Source organism: Urocitellus parryii, chromosome 8 (assembly GCF_045843805.1).
Source record: "Urocitellus parryii isolate mUroPar1 chromosome 8, mUroPar1.hap1, whole genome shotgun sequence".
Taxonomy (NCBI): Eukaryota; Metazoa; Chordata; class Mammalia; order Rodentia; family Sciuridae; genus Urocitellus; species Urocitellus parryii.
This window is the reverse complement of record NC_135538.1, coordinates 142,002,020-142,026,581: the sequence shown is the minus strand read 5'-3', so window position 1 is coordinate 142,026,581 and position 24,562 is coordinate 142,002,020. Positions and strand designations below refer to the sequence as shown.

The 24,562-nt window shown below is 46.3% G+C and overlaps 1 protein-coding gene across 1 annotated transcript in view; it reads left to right on the top strand.

Annotated features, from left to right (window-relative positions):
* Adtrp (androgen dependent TFPI regulating protein) overlaps positions 1-21,215 on the top strand; it is a 68,060-nt gene extending 46,845 nt beyond the window's left edge. The window contains exons 4-6 of the mRNA XM_026384629.2: positions 1,465-1,580; positions 13,145-13,296; positions 20,716-21,215. Of these exons, the coding sequence (XP_026240414.1) occupies positions 1,465-1,580; positions 13,145-13,296; positions 20,716-20,750 (303 nt within the window). The 3' untranslated portion in view covers positions 20,751-21,215. The remainder of the gene's footprint in view (positions 1-1,464; positions 1,581-13,144; positions 13,297-20,715) is intronic.
* The last annotated feature ends 3,347 nt before the right edge of the window (positions 21,216-24,562 follow it).

Below are 24,562 nucleotides of genomic sequence, written 5' to 3'. Positions count from 1 at the left end.
TGTTGTTCCAAATACGTGGAATGAGAGCCCAGTGACATTCCCGAGCTCTAAGCACTGCTGTGATCAGGCCAGTTACCTGGAGGCTCAGGATCAGGAGTGGAATGGAGCTGGAAAGCAGACGCTTTATATGCAAGAAGCTGCCAAGACTGTGGAAATTGGGGTGCAGGAATGAAAGAGGAATAATAACTGTGACTCTGAAAAACGGAACGTTCTAACACGATTGGAAATTGCCAATAAGTACAGAATGTGGCCAGAGGGGTTTGTGCATGTTTTCAGTAAATGAAAGGGCATTGCAATGTCTCCAGTGACCCTTCTCAGATGAGTTTCCAAAGCCAAGAAGGGGTGAGCTTCAGTAGTCTCCACAAACACCACCCCCTCCTAGGGTGGATCCCTGGCTTATGTCATTTTTACAAGTCTAGTTTTAAAAGTTTGGAAGATGTGAGATGGTTATAACTAGGGGTGATGCAGGGAAGGGGGGCCGTGGAAGGTTACCCAGGGAGGTGTATGCACACCCCACAATACCTAGCACCCTCGGCAGGATTGAGCTGAGTCACACGGTGCTGCGTGCAATGGGGAATACAGAGAGGTAAGATGTGTTTCCTGTCCCCAGAACTTGTGGATCTGCACCCCGAGTGCCGGACTGCAGGGTGCAGGATATCATGGCAACAGAACTGAGTGAGAGAAACTAGCATGGGGAAAATTTGGAGGCATCATCCTGGGAGATTGCGTTAGCCACAAAGAACAGAGAGGATCAGAAAACAGAGAGAGAAGATAAGGTCCACACGGAGAGAGGGTCACCCAGCTACCATCATACTCTGAGCCGTGCAGTCTGGCACTTGGGGTGCAAATTCACAAGCTCTGGGGACAGGGAACATGTCTTACCCCTCTGTGTCCCCTATTGCATGTAGCAACACGTGACTGAGTTTAGTCCTACCTGGAGCACTGTTGGAAGTGGGGGAAATAGGCTAAGTACAATGGAGAATGAGGGCCCGGTTCCTGTGGAGGTTAAATGTGTGTGTGTGTGTGTGTGTGTGTGTGTGTGAGAGAGAGAGAGAGAGAGAGAGAGAGAGCATGTGCATGGGACGTTGGTTGTATATTTGAAAGAATGTATGAGTGTGTGCATGCTTGTGTTTTCATGTATAGGTGTGTGCGTGTGTGCACACATGTGTGTATTTGCACATGTGTGTTAGAAGAGGATGGCAGTGGCAGTGGGCAGTGAGCAGGGCCATTAAGGTTGATGACACATTATAAAGAGCCTTGGTAGCCAGACAGAGGAGTTTAGATCAATCTGGTAGAGAATAGGGAGACACTGTAGGTCCTTGGGCCACCAAGGAGCAAGATCTAAACCAGTTGTGGAAAGTCCAGCCTTCAGTGTTCGAGTGGGCAGACTGGAGAAGGAGGAGAGGGTCATGGGTACCTTGGGCAGCAGGACACCCTCATGATCTGCCGTCTTTTCTCCTCCAGCACACGTTCATATTGCCCTTCTCGCTGCTTGAAGTCGTCCTCAGGCCACATCACTATCCATCCAAGAAGACAGGAATCACGTTGTTGGCTGCTGGCACTGTTGCTTACATTGCCAGGTAAGAACTGCACAGAGAAAGTCACCTGATGCTTGCTCAGGACCTTCTGGAATATTCCACAAAAGCATACCATTCTGTCAGAGTCTTTATGTTGGTTTAAAGGGGGTTTGACCATGTTTAAGCTTCCAGGTAAGAAGAATACTTGTCGCTTGATTTCAACACCTGTGGCATGCTCACGTGCCTAGGAATGAATGTGCAGGTGTGAGCGCACACATGGCGAGTCACGACTTCCTCTTACTCCCTCATGTTGATTTCCCAAGAAAATGTTTTGTCTTTGGTTCCATTTGGAATTAAAATATTTGGGTGGCTGAATGATCTGAGGCCTCTAAATACTTTCCACCTAAAAAGGCATTTGACAGGTGGAGTGTGTTTTGGCCCTTCCTGGGGCCTGGTCATGATGGGTTTATTTGCATCCACATCTGCCATTGGAGCACCTGGAGGGCCTGGGACAATTGCCAGGGTCCTGCAGAATGGCCTCACGGGAGGCTGGGGAGAATCAAGTAGCTGGCCTAGATTTCATCATTCAGCCACCTGGTGACATGACACTCAGAAATGACTGGGGAGTCTGTAATCAGGGAATGTGCCTGACCTCCATCTAGTGACAGGCAAGCTCCCTTGTTGCTCTTCCCGTCCAGCCGCAAGCTCCTACTGGAGGGACCGCACCAAGTATGAGACCTGCAGACTGGAGGTTTCTGTTCCTCTCTAGGTTCCCATAAGTTCTTCCCATATGTCCATCTGGAGAACCTCTCAGTCTCTGTACGGGCGTGAGTTCATCCAGTGCAGTTATGTCAGGGATGGAAGCTTTAAGAAGCAGGAGAAAGAGGGGGGGAGCCTATGCCCAACAACACGGGTTCCAACAGTGCCTACCTGGTGGATTTCAAGAGACTTTGCTTTCGAGCAAATAAGCTTGGCACTCATAACTCAGGTGCTGGTTTCTCCCTAACGTTCCTGTCCCCTTTCCATGGCTCTTTCCCAGGGATGCCCAAAGTCTTTCTTGCTCTTTCATCTTAACAAAAACACTTGCTAAGGAAATCTCCCTCCAGACCCCAGTGTTTTGACTGCTCTTCAGCCTTGGGAGCCTTTGCATTTTAACAAAGGACATTTTTAGAGAGCAGGGCTTAGGCTGAGGACCAGCACCGTGTTCATGGATTCTGCAGAGAAAAACTTGTGTGCTCCATAGCAATGTCTCACCGCAGCATAAGACTGGACTCTGGTACGGTATATGCCTTATTGTTGTCATATGTGACTTAACACCGTGGAATAAATTCTTCAATATAGAGGGGACCTGGATTGAGGTTAGAGTATATGCACATAAAGATATATCTCTCTGTTTTATGTGTTGAAGAGAATGAAAGTGGAAAGCATCCGTTTGTACATTCTATCTTTTGTAGTCTTCAATTTTTTTTGACCAAATGCAATTTTTGGAGTTTTGAGTTAGTACCTTTAGCACACTACCTTTTTCTACCTAAGGATTTGAAAGTTGATCATCGACTCACAGATCCAACCTTGATTTTCTTTTCCTCTTGGAGGCCTGAAGAGCACTTATTGTAGTGGCCATAATGATGAAAAGCAGTGCCCAGGGAGTCTTGGCTTGTCAGTACCTGGGCACAAGTTCCTACGATGCAGAGGATCAGGGGTTTGGGGAAGAAGATGCAATGAGGGAATGGGGTGTGAGCACCTGCAATGTCCACTCAGTTATTTGTCCATGTTGTACTGATGCCGAGGATGTGACCAGATACAGGTGGTCTGCTGTGTTTAGGGACTGTTTCGGGAAGAGGAGTGTGAACAGACAGTCGGAAGGCAGAGTGGTGAGACCAGCCCTGGGTGCCAGGAATGCTCAGGAATGGTTTTCTAAAGGGAACGGTTTTTCTAACTGAGACCCAAGAGGGAGGAGTAGGAATAAGTCATAAGAGACATGGAAAGACCTTCAGACAGAGGGAAGAACAGCTCCGTAGGGCCAGGGAATCAGGGGTGCAGCTGAATTGGGGGACAGGGCAAAGCTAGGTCATGAATCACAACAATGGATTTGGACTTTTAAACTATTAAGCAGAGAAGTTCAATGTTGTGGTTTACATAAGAAAAAAATAGATGATTCTGGCTGAAGTGTGGGAAATTAGACTGAAGAGGAATAAAGTGGATACGATGTTGGCGTTTGTGGAACTGCAGGGGAGCTGATGGTAGTAACAGATGGCAATATTGACCAACCACAAATAAAAGCTGAGTGTGTGAATGGCAGCGGGTGACTTAGAGATCTCCTGGCGTTGTGGTTTGGATATGAGGTGTCCCTTGAAAGCTCCTGTGTTAATGCAGAAATGTTCAGAGGTAAGATGATCGGATAGAGAGTGGTACCCTAAAGAGTCCATCTCAGTTTTAGTGGACTGACTGGGTGATAACTGTGGGTAGCTGGGGCATGGCTGGGGGGAGTGGGTCCCTGGGGGCATACCCTGGAAGGGTACATCTTCTCTGTGGTCCCCTTCTCTCCCCTCTGCTTCCTGGCTACCATGAAGGAAGCAGCCTTCCTCCACCTCTCCTGCCACCATGAAGTTCTATGTCACTCTGGGCCCGAGCAATGGATTCAGCCAAGTATGGGCTCCACCTCTGGAACCATGAACCAAAATAACTTTCCTTCCTCTAAGTTATTCTTGTCTGGTATTTTGGTCACAGAAATATAAATCTGACTCAATGCACCTGACATTGAAAAATTGGAGCTCCAACAGGTTAGACAACATGTCCGAGGTCATACGGCAGAGGTGGGAGGACGCGCAAACTGGGACCTGGGTCAACGTAAACCGAGGTCTCCTATCTCCAGACTCAGTTCTCTACCCACTGCATTCCCAGGGCCAGGCACTTGTTCAGCTCCCGGCATGTGCAAAACCACCCCAGCTGAGTGCTGGTGGCTGGGCAGCCAGAACAGACTCTGCAGCCTAAAAACCGTTCTTGATGCTTTTGTTCCCAGTTCTGTGCTTGGAGGGACACTAAAGTAATGGTAACGGAGCCAGTGATTGGAGGGATGGAGCCCTGGGCCAGCAGGGTGGGCCCCACTGCTGGGAAGCTGGATGATTTGGTGCCTGCTATTGATGAGAAGTACTAAATCAGCACTTGGTACATCCTGTTCCATTTTTGCTAGAATAAATCAAATCAGCTTATTTGAGGTCATTTTATGCTGGTCCATTGGGGAAAATTTCCCCACCTCTGTCCATTCTCTGGTTAGGGGACCTGCGACTCTTTTTTTTGCCTGCCATCTCCACCCTTTCACATCATGCAGGGGCCCCTGGGCCCTCGTGGCCACAACCATCAGCAAGTCCCCCACACCCTGGATACCCATGGAGACGCTGCTGGGCGGTGGCAACGGGCCAGCTGTCAGGTGTGGCGATCTGGGTGGTCAAACGGGGAAATGGCAGAGCAGGAATGAGGTAAAAACATGGGCTGTGGGCACAGGGAGCGTGAGAAACAACCGTGAGTCAGAGAAAAACTGCAGTAACTCTGAGCTGGAGAAGCATTTCACTGCTAAAACCATGTTACAATGACCTAAAAATAGCCCCGGAGACCGTGGGGACTGCCATCCAGATACTGCTTGCTTTTTGTTATTTTTCAGATTGCAAAATCGGAGGGCTGGCCCCGAAGTGGGAAAATAAAGCTTTGCAGAGTAGTAATGACTGCAAATCTTTCACTTCCTCTGGAAAGCATTAGTCACCTGTGAGGATGGGAGCTGTTCTCTCCTTCCTGCTCTCTCGCCCCAAAACGCCTCACCTAGCGCCCTGTGAGGCAGTGGTGAGGAGCAGGGAAAACAGAAACATTCCTTCTGCTGGTTTTTATTTCTTCTTTGATTGAACAAATATTTCCTCTAACACAGCACTGGTCCTGCTGGGAAAAGCAGCCACACAAGCCAAGCCTCAGCCTTCGTGGGGTTTTATACTTAATAAGTGGAAATGAGCTGTGCATCCATGTTGTAAGAACATAAGCTTGGAAAGTAATAAAATGTCATTAAAAAATACCAGGAGCCACAGGAACACGGAAGAGGAGGAAGAGGGGACATCTGGCTGAGAACTGTGGGAAGGACTAGCAGGATCCAAGCTACAACAAGTCAGAGAACGTGAAACCCAGGAGCACAATCCAAGGGCAAGAGGTTGCAGAACACATGGAGGCGACGGTCAGTACCTCTCTTCAGCTGGACCTGGGAGTAAATGAGACCAATAGGAAATAGTCCTGGGACTACCCACTCATGGGGTAGTCATGGGGGCTTATGGGTGCCAACCAGAGGAGATACGTGTACACGTTCCTTAACTTATAATGGGCTTTGGTCCCAACAAACCCTTCATCAGTTGAAACTTTCCTAAGTGGAAAATTCATTGAATCCACCTGATCCACTGAACAGCACAGCTCAGCAGCCAGGACTCTGTGGAGGGCTGGTGTTCCCCTGCTGGTCATGTGACCGACTGGGAGCTGGAGCTCACTGTCACTGCCCAACATCGGAAGAGGACTGGACTGTATCTCACTATCCTGGGGAAAGATCCTAATGCAGAATTCCAAGCACCGTTTCTACTCAGTGCCTATCATGTTCCCGAAGTCAAAAGATGGCTAAGTTGAGCTGGGTGCACTGGTGCATGCCTGCAAACCCAGCCACTGGGAAGGCTCAGGGAAGAGGATCGAAAGTTCAAGGCCTGCCTCAGCACTGTGGTGAGGCCTTCAGCAGCTTAGCAAGACCCTGTCTCTAGATAAAAAAATAAAAAGGGGTGGGGATGTGGCTCAGTGGTTAAGTGCCCCTGGGTTCCATCCCAGTATCAAAAAAAAAAAAAAATTAAATGAAACCATGTATGTAGACAGAGTTGGAGAGTTTATTGTTGCTGTTGTTTGTTTCTGTGGGTTGGGGGCAAGAGTGAGAAGTATTAATGACTTGGACAGAGCATTTTGCCTTAAAGAGTCTTGACAGTTGTGCTGAAAGTGGATTGGACTGACGAGATGGGAGCAACGTGAAGTAAAGTCATACTGTGCAAGTGAACCTCAGCCAAGGTGTTATCTAACTTAGTCCCAATGTCTTATTCTCCACCCAAGGTTATTTCTTTCAGTGTGTCCCACTTCTGAGAGTTTGGAGCACCCTTCAGCCTAGCTGGGTGTAGTCCGATCCTTTAAGCACTCTATCCCTGAAGAGTTCCAGTCATCTGCTGAGGACCACTACATGTCCACGTTGTACTCCATACTGAAGACTGCAGGCTCCTAGAAATGGCAGAGCGTGATTCCCAGCCCCTGAGCCCAACTTGTCCACCTGACACCACGTTAAGATTTGGCACGCCACTTCCTCGGGCCAAGGCTGCTAATGCCGCCATTACGCACTTGCCCCTCTGCTGGTAGAAGTAGAGCAATGCCACTGGCCACCACAATAGCCCTAGCTGGCCTGCGCGACACCATCCTCAGCTCTTGAAAGACCAGGAACCAGCTGATGTGTGTGTCTGCTAGTGTGTAAGGCGTTACATACCCAGCACAAGTGTCCCTCGGATACGCAGCTGAAACTCAGCCCTGGAGAGACTTCCCAAAAGCAACTCCCCTGAGGCAGAAGATTCTTGTCTTCTATGCTGACTCGGGTGAGGTCTCCCTGCAAAGCTTCCTGCACCTACAAGTGCAGCGATCCTTTTAATTTATGCCCCATTTACACATGCACACTTACACCTCCAAGAATACATTAACAATCACCAAAAGCTGGCCTGAGGGAGTTCTAGACTGGCCTCTTGCCATACCCAGCATCGGCAGTCCCTGCTTCTCCTATAAATATGTTATGGTAAACTTCCTTCCAGAGCCGCTGTTATCTTTCCTGAAATAGGACCTTCATCAAGGTCACCATAGTTTATAACTTCCAATCTCAGTGGGAATTGGGATCCCAGTCTCTTTCCAAAGAAGGACTCCTCAGCTGTCATATAAATGAATATATAGAAATAAATACAAGGATGCCATACCAGCATCCTTATAATCAACATCTGGGGTCCAGCCAAGCTGGGATGCAAATTCAAAGAGGGCCAGTGGTGGAGGTCCAGGAGGGGAAAATGTTACCTAGACTTCCCATCCTACAGTCCAGACCTCCATTCCTGTCTTAGTACAGCATCTGTAACAGAAATTAGAAACAAGAACAGCCTCAAGAGGGTAAGAGCTGTACAGTCAGAATAAAAGACATACCTGAGTCACATAGTTGAGGGAACAGAGTGGGTTTATGGACTAACTGACACACAATGAGCAAATGCAAAGGGAAAATTAGGATAATTGTAAGAATTTTCAGTGAATGAACTGGAAAGACAGTGTTTCCATGACTAGATGAAGATGAGTTGGGAAAGAATTAGTTTTAGGTGTAAGTAAAGAAGTAAGTTTGAAATTCCATACCTAGGTCCTATCCCCAAAAATTACCCATTCAATTGGTTCAGGATATGTCCTGGGCATTGGAATTTTTAAAACTCCCAAGGCAATTATAACATTCAGGTGGGACTCCCTGCCTGCAGGAGCTCCAATCTGGAAATTCACAGTGGCAGACTTAAGAGAGATGGAGTTTGGGAGATTCGGGGAGTTGAAGGCTCATGATCAGATGAGATGACTGGGGAGACAAGGGAACAGGAGAGAAGCTATAAGCCCATCTGGGAGGTGCCCTCCTGTAAGGGACAGGAGGGACCAGAGGCCAGCCAAGGTAGCAGAGGATGATCAGATCATCAGGTGGTAGAAAACAAAGACTGGACAAGAACTTTATGGTCCCTAAGTAGAGAAGAAAGTTCTCAATGGAAGAGGTATGTCAGGGAGGGTTTAGGCAAGTGTTTTCAATCTCCATCCAGGGGTCGCTATTCCAATAGCTCTTCTCATTCTTGATATTGTCAAAATCCAGGCAAATTATTTGTTTAACATTCTTGCTTTGAAGTTTCTATTCTGTATTAGTCAGCTTTTCATTACTATAATAACATACCAGATGCAGACTATTCTATGAAGAAAAGAGTTTTATTTAATTTAGAGTTTTGGAAGCTGAAATGTAAACAGCATGCCCAGGTTTGGTCAAGGGCCCCCTTTGGCTGTATCATTTCATGGCAGGAACAAATATATATTTCTGTGTCTTTGTGTTCTCTTCCTCACCTTATTAAGCCACCACAATTCAATCCTGGAGGCTCTACCATAATGACCTAACCTAATCTAACCACTTCCCAAAAGTCCTGTCTCTAAACACCACAGTCAGATTAAATTTCCATTCCAAAGGGTGAAAACTTAATACCAGAAGACTTTGGAGATTAAACTCTTGCGTGAATTTGGGGGGACAAATTGTAGCTTCTTTACTCTTTTATTGTGCTTTATTCTGCTGAGTGGGAAAGACATGACACGAAGGTTAAAACTTCAAAAATGATATGCCAAAAGCCCACAGAACTTCCTTATCTCCTTATCTCTAACCACAGACTGCCACTACTTCCTTACTGATAAGAGAGATCTGAATCCCATGGTCACCAAGTTGATGCTGTGAGATTCAGAATGAAGAAACTCTAATTACTATATATATGCACATATTTTGTGGCCTTCCGGCCTGGCACCCAAAGATTCCTAAGGCAGACAGTTCTAGAAGGACATAAAACATTGTTCCATGACAATTGAGGGGCAGCACATTGGCCTCTTCAAAGTATTAATTCAGTGAAATCCAAACTTGGAAGGCTGGGGGGTTCAGTTCTCAAATTCCAGAGGCGACAGTGATGTGGTGGTTTGGGAAGTGGAGAGCTGACTACGGTAACTGTGTGAGCCCCAACAGAACCACCCTGACAGCCATCACTTGCAGCAGGAAGAACTGGCTGGTCCTGGGTCCTTGGGAAACGGATGTGCGTGGTGGAAACACCGTCCCTGTCCAATGCAGAGCTTACCCTGCCACAAGGGTAAGCTGCATGGTGGGGAGCTGGTGCCGTAAGCCCCCACCTGAATGGAGGTTGGAGTAAGGCTCTCCAGGAGATCTTTCTAGAGAAGTGGATTTTCAAGATGAGATTCGACATGCAAGGCTGAGCCTGGCAAAGAGCAAGGAGACGTGTGTCCAGGAGATAAACTCTTTGGAGATGTTTCAGGTGGAGATAATTACAGGGGTAAAAACCCAGGATCTGCTTCATTCAAAACCCAGAAGGGGTCCAATAGGGGTGGACTGTAGGTTTGGGCAGGAGGGTCGCAGGCAGGGCCAGGTAGGCCAGGTGAAGGAGTCTTGGAATTTTCTGGATGCAGAGCTACTGAAAGCAGCAGGTGTCATGAACAGGGACACCTTGAACAGGGATAGCTTTAGACAGATGCCTGGTTCCTGGTGGCTTGCAGGGTGGACAGTGAAGGGAGGGCAGCAAGAAGACCAGATAGGAGAAAAGGACAGAATCACAGGCGGCATGGAGGGGCCTGGACCAAGGTCCTGAAAGCACGTGCTGGAGGGACCTTCAGGTAGAATTTCGAGGGATTGGCTGTGGGGGCAAGAGTGAGCCAAGAGCTGGGTGGGCTGAGAGGCGGGACCCGTGGGGGCCAAGTTCCCTTCTCTCTCCATCTCTGTTTGTGCCTGCTTGCTCCTCCCTGCCCCCTCCCTCCTTCCTTCATTTACCCAGAGAAACCACAAAGAGGTGATGCCCTTGGACAGCATGGCTCCCCCACTCCTGCCCCCTGCTGAGGGCCCTTCCTCAAGTTCCTCTCCCTCCTCCCCAGTTCTATTTCCATGCCCTTCCCAGACTTCAGCCAACCCACCTATGACTTCCTCAGCTCTGTCTCTGTGAGCACTCACAATTCACTCCATCACCTCTGGAACTTTCCTTTAGGAGTCTTATGCTGAAGGAAACAGAAATTGAGGTACGCAGAAGCTTCCCAGGCCTCCGGGGGGATGTCTTTGTTTGTAGACTCTCTTACATAAATGTGCCTGGGAATCGGGGAGCCCTGATCTCAGGTATATAAAATAAACCGACCGAACCAATGAATACCATGTGTTTGGAGTGTTTTCACTTCTCCTTGCCGAAGCCCTCTTGACTTGGGGATGTTTCTTTTCTGCCTCTGGTATGTTCTCCGCCCTGCTGCTGGAAGCAGCCATGCAGGCAGGAAGCCCTGTGGCTAGCCTCCCACAACGCCTCCCTCGGTCATCCAGCTTCAAGGCTTCCAATAATAGTAACAATGGCAAGAATTCTTCTTGTTGTAGTCATCTCATTGTCTATCATTCTGGGAGGAGCATCGAAATAGGATTTGGAAAACAAAGTGGTATAAACAGGACCAGGTCCAGGGACCACGTATCAAACCTACACTTGTACAGCCCCAAGACCAGCATCTCCTTCAAGTTTTAAAATTGTGATAAAATACACATAGCATAATATTCACCACTTTCACCACTTTGAAGTAAAGGGTCAGTGGCTTTCCATCACCACCATCCATCTAGGACTCATTTTTCTTCCCAAGCTGAAACTCCAAACCGTTTTTACAACAGTCACAATGCCTCATGATCACCATCCCACCCTCTGTCTCGATGAACTTGACACTGTTGCTTCTTCATCTAACTGGAATTATACAGCAGGTGCCCCTTGTGATTGGCTTATTTCACTTAGCATAATGTCCTCAAGGTTCACCCATGTTGTAGCATAAGTTTGAGTTCTTTCTGTTTTAATGGGTGCATGGATGCCACATTTTAATTATCCATCCATCCACCAATGGATGCATGAGATGGTTCCACCTTTTGGCTAATATGAATAATGCTGCTAATGAATGCACACGTATTCCCTCCCTTGGGTATATACCCAGAGGTGAAATTACAAGATCATATGATTATTCTAGTTTAATTTTTTGAGGAATGGACATATAGTATTCCATAGCAGGTGCGCCATTTTACATTCTTGTCAACAATGCAAAGAGGATTCAATTTCTCCCCATCCTCACTACTTATTGTTTTTTCTTTATACTGACTATCCTAATGTAGGTAAGTGAGGTGGCATCTTGTTGTGGTTTTGATTTAGTGATCAAAATTTATTAGTGATGTTGGCCATCACTCCATGGGTTTGCTAGCCATTTGTATGTCTCCTCTGCAGAATTCTATCAAGTCCTTCATCTGTTTTCAATTGGGCCCTTTAAGTTTTTTTGTTGAGTTATATGACTTATTTATATATTCTGAATATTAGTCCCTTATTAGATGTATGATTTGCAAACATTATTTCCCTTCCCATGGGTACCCTTTATATGCTGTTGATTGTATCTTTTGATGCACAAAGATGAGTCCTGAGTTTTACACCCCAACTGCCTCCTTGGCTTCACTCTACTCCTGGACCTGAATGTTAGCCCTTGTCTCTTTCCTGAGACATTTAACGAAGAATTTGAAATGACAGAGATCACACTTGAGCTTCTGCAAGTTTAATTAACCTCAGAACTTCATTTTCCTCCCTTAACTCTTTTGACAACCCAGCATAGTCACAATTGAGTGCTGATTCTGAAGCAGAACCTGGCTTATCTCAATGGCTATAAGAGATCAACGGACTCAAAGAAAAGTTGCTGAGAAGATTCTTATGGTGCCACCCCTCTGTGGAGACAGAAGCTGGGAACTCTTGTCCATGATTACAGTGGGTCAGGCACTGTTCTAGGTAGCTTCCTTAGAACACATGCATGCAGTTAACACGTGTTACCTTCCTTCTTCTTAAGGTGTGTGCTGCTCCAGTCCCCACTGTACACCACAAAGGTTGAATAGACTACTGCAGGTAACATAGCTGATAGACGGCAGAGTTGGGATTTGAATCCCAGAAACCTGGTTCCAGATTCTGTACTCTTAACCAATTACAAACTGTGGCTGATGCGACGTCTTCCTCATATTTAATTTTTAAAGTTATTTCAGACTTTGGCATCTTCCAGTGAAGCATCTTGGTTTCCAGCAAACCACATTTTTAGGCTTCGCTTAGATATCACGGCTTCTCTCCTAGAATTTCTTCTCCTTCTCTTGGCTTTCGGAAATGACTTACAGTCAATCTCTCAGGAGCAAGATCTGGGCCTTCCTGTGAATCCATCCATTCCTACTTAGCACTCTATCCATAATTATATCTTGAGCTAAAATCGGAGCCAACAATTAAACCCAGGCCTACTGTATCAGGGCAATAAAGCTCCATCTCTCCATCTCTGTTCCTCCTAGTCCTAAAGGATTTGGAGAGCTCGTGGGAAGCTCTTTCTTACTCTTAGGTACTAAAACAAAAACAAACAAATCCTTCACTTCTTTGGCGAGAGCCAGCAAATGACGCCATCTTAGCAGGTCCCTGGTCTCAGCAAACCGTCAGTCTCAGGGGAGGAATAATTTATTCACAGATTCACAAACTCTCCTTCACTAATGATTTGTTTCCCTTATTCTCTCACCAAGATTTGATTTTAATGGATTAGGAAGGAAAGGCCCCACTCACCCCATGAAATAAGATGTCTTGTTAAGTCAAGTTAATTTACCAAGAGAAGACCCACTTCCAGAGAGCTGTGGGAATCTGTGGACGGACACTCCTCGTGCCTGCTTTTGTCCAGTTCTGCACTGACGGTGGGGACAAAGTGGCTAGTCTGTCTGTCTTTTCCTAATGGTGGTCACTTGCTGCTTTCTACAGGGTCCTGTGGATCTACTCCGAGACTGGCCGGTGGGTGTACCCTGTGCTTGGAAAACTCAGCCCGCTGGGCCTCACGGTCTTCTTCTCCTCCAGCTACTTCCTGAGTGTCAGCATCTACCTGTTTGGAGAAAAGATCAACTGCTGGAAATGGGGTCAGTGTATCTCTCTTTTCTTGTGTACAAAGATATTTCTTTCTTACCCTTTCCTCCACTCTTTCTGGAAATGGAACGAAAAACTACTCCAACCCAGAAGGCAGTGGAGTTTGAGGATGTTTAGCCAAAGGACTGGGAGAAGTCCTACCAAAGTAGGCCAAGGCATGGCCTGGGACAAGCTGGCATTCCCAGGGACTCCATCAAATCATCTCCCCTCCTCCCCAGACAGCATCTTATTTAACTTGAAAGGTACATCTTATTTAGAAAGCTCAGGCCTCAGAGAACAAGATATTATTGTTCTAGAAATGACCAAAAAAAATGGTAGCAGAATCTCCTAGTACCTAAGCCAGGAGGACAAAAGCTGTGACAAGGACAAGATTTCCTTTTTGAAGGAATTGAGCTCAGGTGACCCTCTTAGCTAGTCCAATCTCAGCAGTGCATTCCCAGGTGAGTTTTTATCCCTCTTTTATTAGGTTGCTTCTCAAGCTTATAAAAGCATTTACTAAATAGAATCACAGGCTCTATTTGACATTGGGATTCTCATTTAGACAGGGTCCTGGGCAGTGGGAATATGTGAGCAAGCCAAGCTTTCTAATCCCAGGCAGGTGGAATCAGATAGGTTCTTCATAGAATAATCCTCAGTTAATTTTGGAAGGGAAGATTTTATTCTCCTCTTTGTTTCCCCCTCTGCACCTCACCTCTAGAACATGCTTTTGCTGGAAAAGTAACCACAGGTACTAGAAAGTCAGGTTGCAAAATGTGACTGTATTTGAAAGAAGGCAGAGAGTTAGCTGCAGTCCCCCATACCACTAGCTCACTTCCACCCAAATAGAGATGGCATCTTCTGCCTTTGCCTGAATAGGTGTGACCCCTAAGCTGCTGTGTGCAAAATGTCCCCAGTTTAGAAGGCTTGGCACCATAGTGTGTATTTCTGAGGACAGGCTGAGACCCTGGAGAAATAAGCAAGCAACTTGGACTTATGATGTGTTTTCTACTCTTGGAGTATTTGGTTGAGAAGATCTAAGGCAATGTCCTATATAAAAGCAAACACTTAAAAATAAAATACTAAAAATTATAGTTCCCAAAGCAAGATTCCATATTGTAGAAAATTATCCAGAAAAAAAAAAGATATCTTGACATTTCAAATGCATTGACAGCTAATTCTGACTATTTGTGGCTCTTTGGAGTTCTGAGTAAAGATTTTCTGATGCCCTCCACAAATCTATACTTAAAAAAGAAAGAAAGAAAAATTCCATTTGAAATTTGGCAGATGTAAGAAGTGCAGGAAAAAAAATGGGAATACTTAGAGAACAACAACTTTTTCAATCAATTGTATGGAGTTCAATAATGATTAATTTTTAAATTGTTACCCCACAATGAATTTTAAACATACATTGAATTAAAAATAAAATTTCACTATTATTTATTTCTTGAAATCACTACTTTCAACACAAGGCTCTTCTTTTTTTTTCTTAAATTTTTTTTAGTTGTAGATGGACACAGTATCTCTAATTATTTATTTTTATGTGGTGCTGAGGATTGAACCCAGAGCCTCACACATGCGAGGCAGGCACTCTACCACCAAGCTACAGCCCCAGCCCCACAAAGCTCTTCCTAACATGCCCTATTGTTTAGGGGCTATATTCCAATTTTCCACTACAACTAAGTCAATATAGGGACCCTCACATGTTTGTGTAAATGCAGAAGGTCACATGAGTGATAGGACTGTACGTCTCTTCTCTTTTGATATGTTTATCTCCTTATGAAAATAATGGATGGCCAGGCATGTAATCCCAGTGACTCTGGAGGCTGGAGCAGGAGGATCACAAGTTCAAGGCCAGCCGTGGCAACTTAGTGAGACCCTGTTTTAAAATAAAAAGGGCTGAGGATGGAACTCAGTGGTAGAGAATCTCTGGGTTCAACCCCCCCACCCCCACCCCGCAATCCTGCAAAAAAATTAAAAAATAAATAAATGAATTTAAAAAGAAGAGGAGAATAAGTGAAATGTGTTAAATACCAAACAGATCTTTATTAATTGCAAGTAATTAAACAACAATTAAAAGAGAAACCGAACCCCTCAAAATTGCAATGGCAGCGAATGCTTTTAAATTGCTGAAAACCAAGTAGAGTGGTCTGCTGATCCACGGGGACACGGAGATCAACCCCCTGTCCTCCTGTGCCCACCACACTTTAATCTCCCATTTACAGAAGCAAGGCCAGCCCTTAGGACGTGCGACACACCAGGGTCTCCGTGACCCAGTCCCCGACTCGTGTTCTCTCACCTTCTTCTTAATTTGGGCCCCGGCAGCATCAGTTTACTTATTTTACTTGCCTGTTGGGGCTTCTGCCCTCCGTGGGCTTCTTTCTCATTCCCCCAGTCTTTTCCCAGGTCTCACCTCCTCATTCACTTCACCTCACCTCTTCCGGGAAGCCTTCCCTGCTCTGCCCAGGCTGGACCTGACGTCCTTCCCACATGCTCCATGGCTCCCCTGTACCTCCCAATGCCACTGTTTTGTGTTTTCGTTTGCTTGTTTTAACCTCTGCCTTAGGGTTTTGTTTTTACGTGGACCTTGGGTTTCTGAAGGATGAGGAGTTTGTGTTGTCCATACCTTAAGCTTTCCCAGTCTCCAATCAGAGCGGTGGTGGGATTTCCCAGGGTCCTCCTCTCCAGGCCTGGAGTGGGGCGTTTTGCAGAGGTGTTCCAGCGACAGCAGACAAGGAGTGACTCCACTAGTTGTAGGTGAGGGCACTGGACCAGGAGGCTCAGGGGTATGGGAGTGGTGATATGGGCTTTTGCTTGCAGAGCTGTTGAAGAAGAGATGCAGGTGAGGGCAGGCAACGCAGACCCAGGGAGACCCTGGAAAAGGGGATGGAGACAGCCAGGGTGTGTCCCTCATCTGGCCACAGACCCCCCTGAGGGAACGCACTTCAACTCTTCCAAGGCAGGCGGACATCTCGGCAGGGTGGCCAAGAGGCCTGTTTGTCTGGGCTGGTCCTAGTACCGCCGGCTGTGACAGTGTCCTTACTGACGTCTGGATGGTCTTAGGCCCAACGATCCATCATCTGTCCCTTGACTGTGAGTCCCTCTCCACATCTCCTGTTCTGGATTTATGACAACATAGAGGTGGTCACCCTGACTGTCCAAATCCAAACTGAAATTCTCTGCTCTCATCCTTCCGCAGTCGGAGCTCTTTGGTGAGAGCAGCAAGTCACAGAAGATCCTCTGTGAGACAGTGGGAGATAAGCTCTGGGGTCCAGCTGCCTGGGTTCCAAGTCACCAAGACTCTAGGCAAGGCACTCAAAGTGATGGATGCCAATTTTCTCCTTTCACAGTTGAGATAACACTTACACCCCTCTTCTAAGATCCCGGAGGTCCTTAGGTGACTGTCTGAGTATCAAAAGACTTGCCTACGAGCAAGAGTTGTCCCCATCGTTGTTAGTCTCAATCTCCCACCAAAATCACCATCTTTCTCCTCTGTGGGGTATTCCCAGCTTTCCCCTCCACTTTATGCATAAATTACCAGTTTCCCAGCTGAAGGTGATTTTAAGTAACAGTCACTAATTACCTGCAAATGGATAGAGATGGTGCATGGATTCAAAAACTTAGTGTGAAAGGGGTCATGCCGATTGAAGCTAGAATTCACTGGAATCTCTTTCTCTGAAATTCTGAGTGTGTGACCTGGCTAGGTGCCACCAACCAGCATCAAAAACAAGTGATCAAGGATACCAGGCAAACGATCAGCTGTGACCAGTTAAATGTGCCAGGTATCTCTGTGACAGTAGTTCTCAACCTTAGCCTCACATCATAGAAACACTAGAGATGTCTTAAAAATATTAAGTCTCAAGCCCACTTCAGACCAATTACGTCCACATCTCTCGAGATATGGGGATTTAACAGGGGTGTTATTTAAAGCTTCTCAGTTATTTTAATTTGCAGTCAGGGTCAAGAGTCACTGTTACGAAGCAGTGTTTCTCAAACCAGTATGTGCCTCTGGATAGTGTTAAAACGAAGATCTTGGAAAATCTGGAGATCTTTACAGAATAGGTTCTCATTCAGCAGACCTTGGATACAGATGGGATTCTGCCCTTTGAAAGCGTGTCCCAGAGAGACCATTGCTGGTCTGAGGATAAGTCTCTATAAAACTAGGATCCCGGAGGCCTCCCAAGGGAGATAATTATGTCAGGGCCACTGTTGCTAAACATCTGCTGGCCTCCTCCCCACTCGTTTATAATGTCAGTGGGTGAGTGGGAAGAGAGCAACAAGGACAGTTACAAGAAAATGATACCAAGAATTCAACGGAAACTTGGCAAGCGTAGGAAGTCTTCCCAGGGCCCACAGTAGCAGGGTCTGGCCCTGCGTGCCAGGGCTACAAATGCTATTTTCACTGGAGTCATTATTAAGATAACCCACCCACCTAGAAAGATTCCAGTTCTGCTTTTGGAGCATGGAATTGATTTCAAACAATGATAGAAAACAGTCAGGGGAAGCGGTCTTGGCAGATCACTGTGAGATTGGCGTGCGCTGTCTGACCATCTAGACGGGCCCCAGGCAGATTCTCCTCCTACCTGACCCAGGCAAGGGTCACACCCCCTCTTCCTACATCCTTAGGGCCACTAGGCAGGGATCAAGCTATCTATTTTTCAGGTCCCAAGACAATGGATGCTTTTTCTCCTAAAGAAAATCATAAATTGATACACTGAAAATTACAGTCTAGCCAAGTGACTTGGATGGTACTGGAAAAGAATTATGTTAAGATTTTCCTAAAACATAATAAAACAACAATAAAATAAAACAACAAAAACTTACCTTCAGAAGCTGTTGTAGTTGTAGATTCATAGCTGTAAGTCTTTGAGAACACTGTTTTTATTTATCCTATGTTCTGCCTATTGAGTAATACAGTATAATTATATATGATACCTATAGCAATATTGATTAAAACATGGTTTCTTGGACACACCAGAAGATGAACATTGAATCTTTAGCCTAAAATCTCTCTAGCCCTTGGCACATCTGATGGAGGATAAAGAAAGAACTATAAAGTCGGGGATGGATCTAATCCATTGCCTCCAACTAGCAGACTTTGTACTGGGAAAAAATTCTCTTCAATCAAGAAATGTTATAACAAATAATATTATTTCCCAGAGATGGAAATCCATTTTATGAACTCTGTTTTACTTAGATACATGACCTATTACTAAGTAAACAGTTCCCATGTACCATAGAAACAGAGAGATAAAGTCAGATGACTTAAGAAACTTAGAAACTGCTCAGCTCTGTGAGAATTCAAAACTAAGGACTCCCTCCATACCACCCCTGTTTGAAGCAAAAAGAAAAACAAACTTCTGAGGTATTCATACATGTTAAATCTCTACAGAATAAAATTATTGTTGAAGCTCAACACAAAAGACTGGGGATGGTGCCTTTCTAGCGTATTAGTGATATTAGTCAGCTTTTCATTTCTGTAATGAAGTACCTGAAGCAGCTAACTTTACAAAGAGAAAAGGTTTATTTATAATATAGCTGTGGAGGCTCCAGGTCCAAGCTGGGTGGCCCCATTGGTTTGGCCTCTGATGGGGGAAGCAAGTGGCAGTGCATCATGACGGGTGTACGTAGAGGAGCATGCATGAGGTTATAGCTCGAACCAGGAAAGGAGAGAAGGCCAAGAGGGGCCAAGCTAAGGCTCTTAGAGCTACTATCTCTGAGTCCCATGAGAACTGCTTCCTGAGGGCAGGACCTCAATGAACTCAGTTCTCCCTCTAGACCCCATCTCCACAAGATACCGCCACCTCCCAACATCACCAGAGTGGGACGAAGGCTTTAATCACAATAGGCCCTTGGGGTGCACTCAGACCACACCCATCCACAGCAGTGGGAGGTGGGAATCTCCTGGTGTCCCACCAACGGCTTGGTTTTGGTTAGAGGAGACTCTGATCCACCAGGAGGAGTGTCCTTCTCTCCTCTTCCATCAGAACTTCACACCATCACTTCTCCTTCTCTCTAAGCCTTCACGTTCTGCTGTGTTTCCTAAAAGGAGCAATCTCCAGCCCCTGGCACCTGGACTTTAAGGAGGAAGGTCATGATCCCAGTTAGCCTCAGGGGGCTTGGGTTACTAAACAGCATGATCAAGAAAGTGACTGCTGAGGGAAGTTCATATTGACCAAGCTCTTGAACGGGAGGGTATAGGGCTGCTACTCAGTTTACAAATGATTCCTTAAAGGCCCAAAGTAGGCACTGCAGAGAAGAGAAGGTGCTATGTTACAGTTAGTATGTGACCCAGACAGGACCTGATTGGGTGGGAGTTTCACATCAAGATGAAAATAAGTGGAAACATAAATAGGAAGTGTGTTTACCCTGAAAAACTAAATAAATGCCGAGACACTGCCAGGTGGCTGGATTGGTGAGGAACAGAACAACAAGGGAGAGTTCTGGCCTCAAACCCTTGTTGAGAGGGATGAAAACAAGGGTGGTCCTAAGACTGAGTGACCAGGAGATGGCAGTTCTAGAAAATCAGAGTGCCTAAGAGGCCACAGTAGGACTTTATGTCACCAATCACTGAATCCTCTGAGGAAGGGGAGTTCCAGCAAAATAAAATGAACAGAAAATATTGAATGTTTCCTATCAGGGATAAACCTGGTGAAAGTGGAGGGTCTGAATGGTAAACTTGGCCTAGAATCGGGAGCATGAAATTGCTATGGTAAAACCAAACCAAACGACAGGGGATCTAATTTCCAGAATGAAGGATAAGACACCAAGTTGAGAAAAGTTTTCAAAGTAGGATTGAAAGTATTTGGCAAATGGCAGGAAAGATAATGAGCTAATATAATCTTACCAATTTCAAAGCTTATGCAAAGATTCATGACCCATCAATATGGAGGTACTAACTGATTGATTGAATGGATGTCATTCTAGAAATTGAAGGCTATGCTTTCAGTAGAAGAAGGTCCCTATACTGTGCTTACAAAAACAGAAAACAAACAAACAAACAAAAGAATCCGTATGTCAGTGCTTTTCCACCTGGGTTGATATAATTTGCTTTGGTGAGAGGAGGTAGAATTGACCCCAGTTAGGTGGACACTCACCCTTCCTCCATCTCCTCTCTAACTGGACGTGGGCCCTTCCTTTCCATCTCTGAGGTCTCAGCGTTTGCCCTGGCACATGTGAACAGCCTACACTCACCAAAAGCAGCAGTGACCACTCCTCAGACGCAGAGCTGCCAACAGCAGTAGCACCATCAAAGGAGGGGCCTGTTGGCTTCCTGCCCTGGCAGCTGTGGGCTGTTTTTTCGGAACTCTTCCTGCTGGAGAAACAGAGTCCTTGACTTCCCACTGCTGCCCCATCAGGCTGGATCTCTACTCACACGAGACTCCCTCTTAGGGAAACCCTGAAGCCTGAGGTGTGTCTCTGTTCTGTTTGTTCAGGTCACATGATGCAGCCGTGGATGAAGAGGAAGTGACTGCGTGCCAGGTTCCAAGGACCGAGGAGGAAGAAAACATGAGAGATTTTTTTTCTCATTATTATTATTATTATTTATTATGATTATTTCTGTGGGGGAGGTGATGGAATAACATAGGAAGGTGGAAAGGACAGAGGCTGGTGTTCAAATGTAATAAGAAGTTATAAAGATAGCTTCACTGGAGGATTCTTGGTCCTTTGAAAGTTTATACATGCCCCAAACAACTCCTGGCCATCTCAGAATTTGTTACCTGTGTGTGTCTGACCTCCACCGAGGATGATGGTTTCTGGGTCAAAATTTGGCCAAAGACCAAAGAATCTCACATACAATTGGCATTAAAGAATACTTAGAGAAAGGGACAGGAGCATAGGGTCCTCCAAACCCTTCACTTTCCAAAGGAGGACAATGAGGGTCCAGAAGAGAAGTGACCTGTGTCAAAGTATCTAAATGAAGATAATGGTTCTGTCTCCCAGATCTCCTAACTTCCCGTTCTGGGCCATTTTCCAATAATCCCTTTTTCTCTAAAAAATAAGTATTTTAGTAAGGTAGTTATGTTCGTGGATTTCTCTCTCTCTCTCTCTCTCTCTCTCTCTCTCTCTCTCTCTCTCTCTCTCTCTCTCCTTTTCTTCTTGATTTAGAAATGTAGGGAGGTGGTTGCCCCCAAAGTTCTGTCCACCTGGTATCATAGCAAATTAGTTGGGACAATGAGAAAATAAGTTATAAACTATTTGGAAATTGGTCCTTTTTGGAAATCAGTGTTTGGGACGGGAATGAATTGTGAACGTAATGACATTATCAAAATCTCTTCCATTCAAATATTGTTTAGTTTGCCAAATAAATGTTGTGCTTTATGCTTGGGGAGTAATACAATAATGAGGTCTTCTGAGATGCCTGTAGTAAAAAAGTGCTTTGTTGAGATAGTATATGGCTTAAGAAAGCTGATTGTAAGGTGATTAACAAGGATTTCTGAACCCTTTAGATTTAATTTTCCAAGTGGTTTTATTCCAGGCCTTTATGTATAGACATATTTTTAAAAAGAACACAAATGGCCAATGTCCACTGGTAGGTAGCCATGATTGAGTCTTCTAGTGTGTGTCTGGGCTCATGGGGTCGGGATATAGACTGCAGAGTATGGCCAGGGCAGAGCCAGGGAGAGAGGTACACAGCCCCTTGGTCCTCAAGAGCCTGTCTTCAGCACACTCAGGGTTCAGAGCAGGAAAACGACAGGATGACCTGACAGTCTATAGGAGAAAGTTGGTAAAAATGGACACCATAAACAGTCTTCCTTTTAGGGAAGAGAGAAAAACATTCCAACAGGGCATGTGTCCCCAGGAAAGACGCGGGCAGGCACCAGGACAGCTGTGCAATCCCCACTTCTCTTCTCCTTGCTCATAAACATAAACTTTGGGTCTTTGGGGGATAGAGCTGGGGACATCACCTCTTCCCACACCTGCTGCTGCCTCTTAACTGCTCTGAGACCTGGTCTCAGCAAGCCCCAGAAGCAGTTGCCACAGTGGAAATACCCCCACCATAATGCCTGCTGGGGATCACCCAAACTTTCCACACCCAGAGATGACTCGGGCTGCATACTTCTCGATCAGGGTAAGCTCTTGGCTGAGATGCGGCTGCAGATTTCTATTTGTGGCTTTGCTATCCCAGGACTAAATTAAACCCTGGTTGCAGTATGACTGGTCACTGTGCAAGTCCGTCTATTCCCACAGCAGAGATCTCCAAGCCACTTCCCACTGAGCACGTACACGACCGGCACACAAGAGCTTCCGTGGGGCAGCTGGAGCTTGAGAAAAGATGAGCAGTGCCCCACCTGTAACGAACACGGACTAAACACGTGTTCAAAGATGTACAGTGTTTGCTCCTGTGCAGGGCTGTGTTAAGTCCCTCGTAATTACGAAATGACAATAATAGAAACCAAACCATGTTACCAGCGAGATTTATAGAGTGTCATGAAATTTACAATCCCCCTCATTCATTTTAGCCTCGCAAAATTTTGTAAGTAGAAAACATGTCCTAGTTTTACAATGAGTAAATGAAGCTTCAAATGGTGGTCAATGTTTAACAACCAACTCTGCGGGGGGCGGGGGGGGGCGAAAGAGTTGTAAAATCCTGATTTATAGAGTTTGCCCATTTCCATGACGTAGACATGGATACCATGTTTGTCCCTCTACTGGGGCCTTTTTCAAGCTACCAACATGGGACCACAGGCGGAATTGGGAAGAGATGTGACCAGTCCCTGGGTCCTCAATAGTTTGTCTCCAACCACACACAACTGGGTTCAGAGCAGGGAAATGATAGAACCAAGTTTATCAGGATATTTGATTTTGCAGCCTGTCTTTCTAACGTTATTACAGAGCAAAGCAGTAACTGGTCATCTGAAGGCCTTTATTAAAAATAACAATGCATTCACATCTTGCACAGAGAAGGTGGTCAGGGACCCCCCAGTGGTCGGAAACTCTCCCCCACCCAGACACCAGGAGTCGCAGCAGCAGCACCACCCCCAAGGACCGGCTCAGGCTTGTGCCTCTGTTTCCTGGTGGCTCGCTCTCATGTGAAACCGATTTTGAATTTGGGTAGAAGATCTCATCCACCTCTTCCTCCCCCTGAGGGCCATACATTTCCTGAGCTATTTTGAGCTCTGCACCTACATGCTAGCAGTATCTGTCATAACAGGAAGCTGGTTTCATATACTGTAATCCCCAAACATGTTGCACCCGCACCCAGGGAGCGTAGGGGGCCAGGAAGGTGGTGCGACTGGGCCAGGCCTCCCCCAAGGCCGCAGGCCGTGCCCTGAGCCACCCCAGGGCTGAGTGCCCTGTCTTCCCTCCCAGGCCCAGAAACCTGACTCCATCCCCGGCCTTGTTTTCCTTTCTCATGCCTTTTTTTTTTTTTTTTTTTAATAAAGCATTTGAGTAGGCAGCAAAGCCAGTCAGAACTGTTTATTTATAGCTGTGGATTTTCAATGTTGTATAAATTAGAAATCATTGCTGAATGAGGCCTGCGCCCACTCACACACGCAGGGCCGCTATCTGGGAGTCCTTTCACACAGTCTGACTGTACGCAATCTAAAATGGGAGAAAATGACATGCTCCGAGTCAAATGACGGAGTCACAGCTAAACGGCAAAGCAGAAAACCAGCAATTATTTTTCTTCGGCACAATATGGGGAGCACGACAGGTGCAATTATCCAATATTATTTAACAGCACTGGTTTGTGGTGTAGGGAGAAAATAAAGGTTTCCGTGTCTCGGAGAGGAAAAAAGAGAAAGAACCTGCCTCTGGCTCCGGTTTCTGTGGATGAAGCTGTTATGTAAATTGAAACTGGCCAGGCTTCCAGAGAGGCAAGGAGGACCACCTGGCCCCCTCACCTGTCCGCCCCCTCACCTGTCCGCCGCCTCCTCAGCAGGCTCCGGCAAGAGGCAGCTCCCTGCGGGACCTCTGAGCAGAGGCCCCCACCACCTACTCCAGGGGCAATGGCTCCCAGCAACTGTCCTCTCCCTAGAGGGACACGGCCTCCTGCATTTCACTCACCTTTCCACAGCTGCACGCCATGAGTGAGAGAGAAGGTGGCCCCTTTGGGCCCCAGCACATAGTTCTCCTACTCTCCAGCCCTGGCTTGAGCTAATCTACCTGGGAAGACCCTGGTCTCCCAGCTACCGTGGAAGGAACCAGTCATTGTCCCTGGCTGCAGACTTCACCTGAGGGCCACTGAGCCCCTCTCCTAAAAGTATTTTGTACCCCTCCAGGGTTCCCGAACTCCCACACCGTCCGCATCACTGTCTGCACATTCCCCTTGGCCTC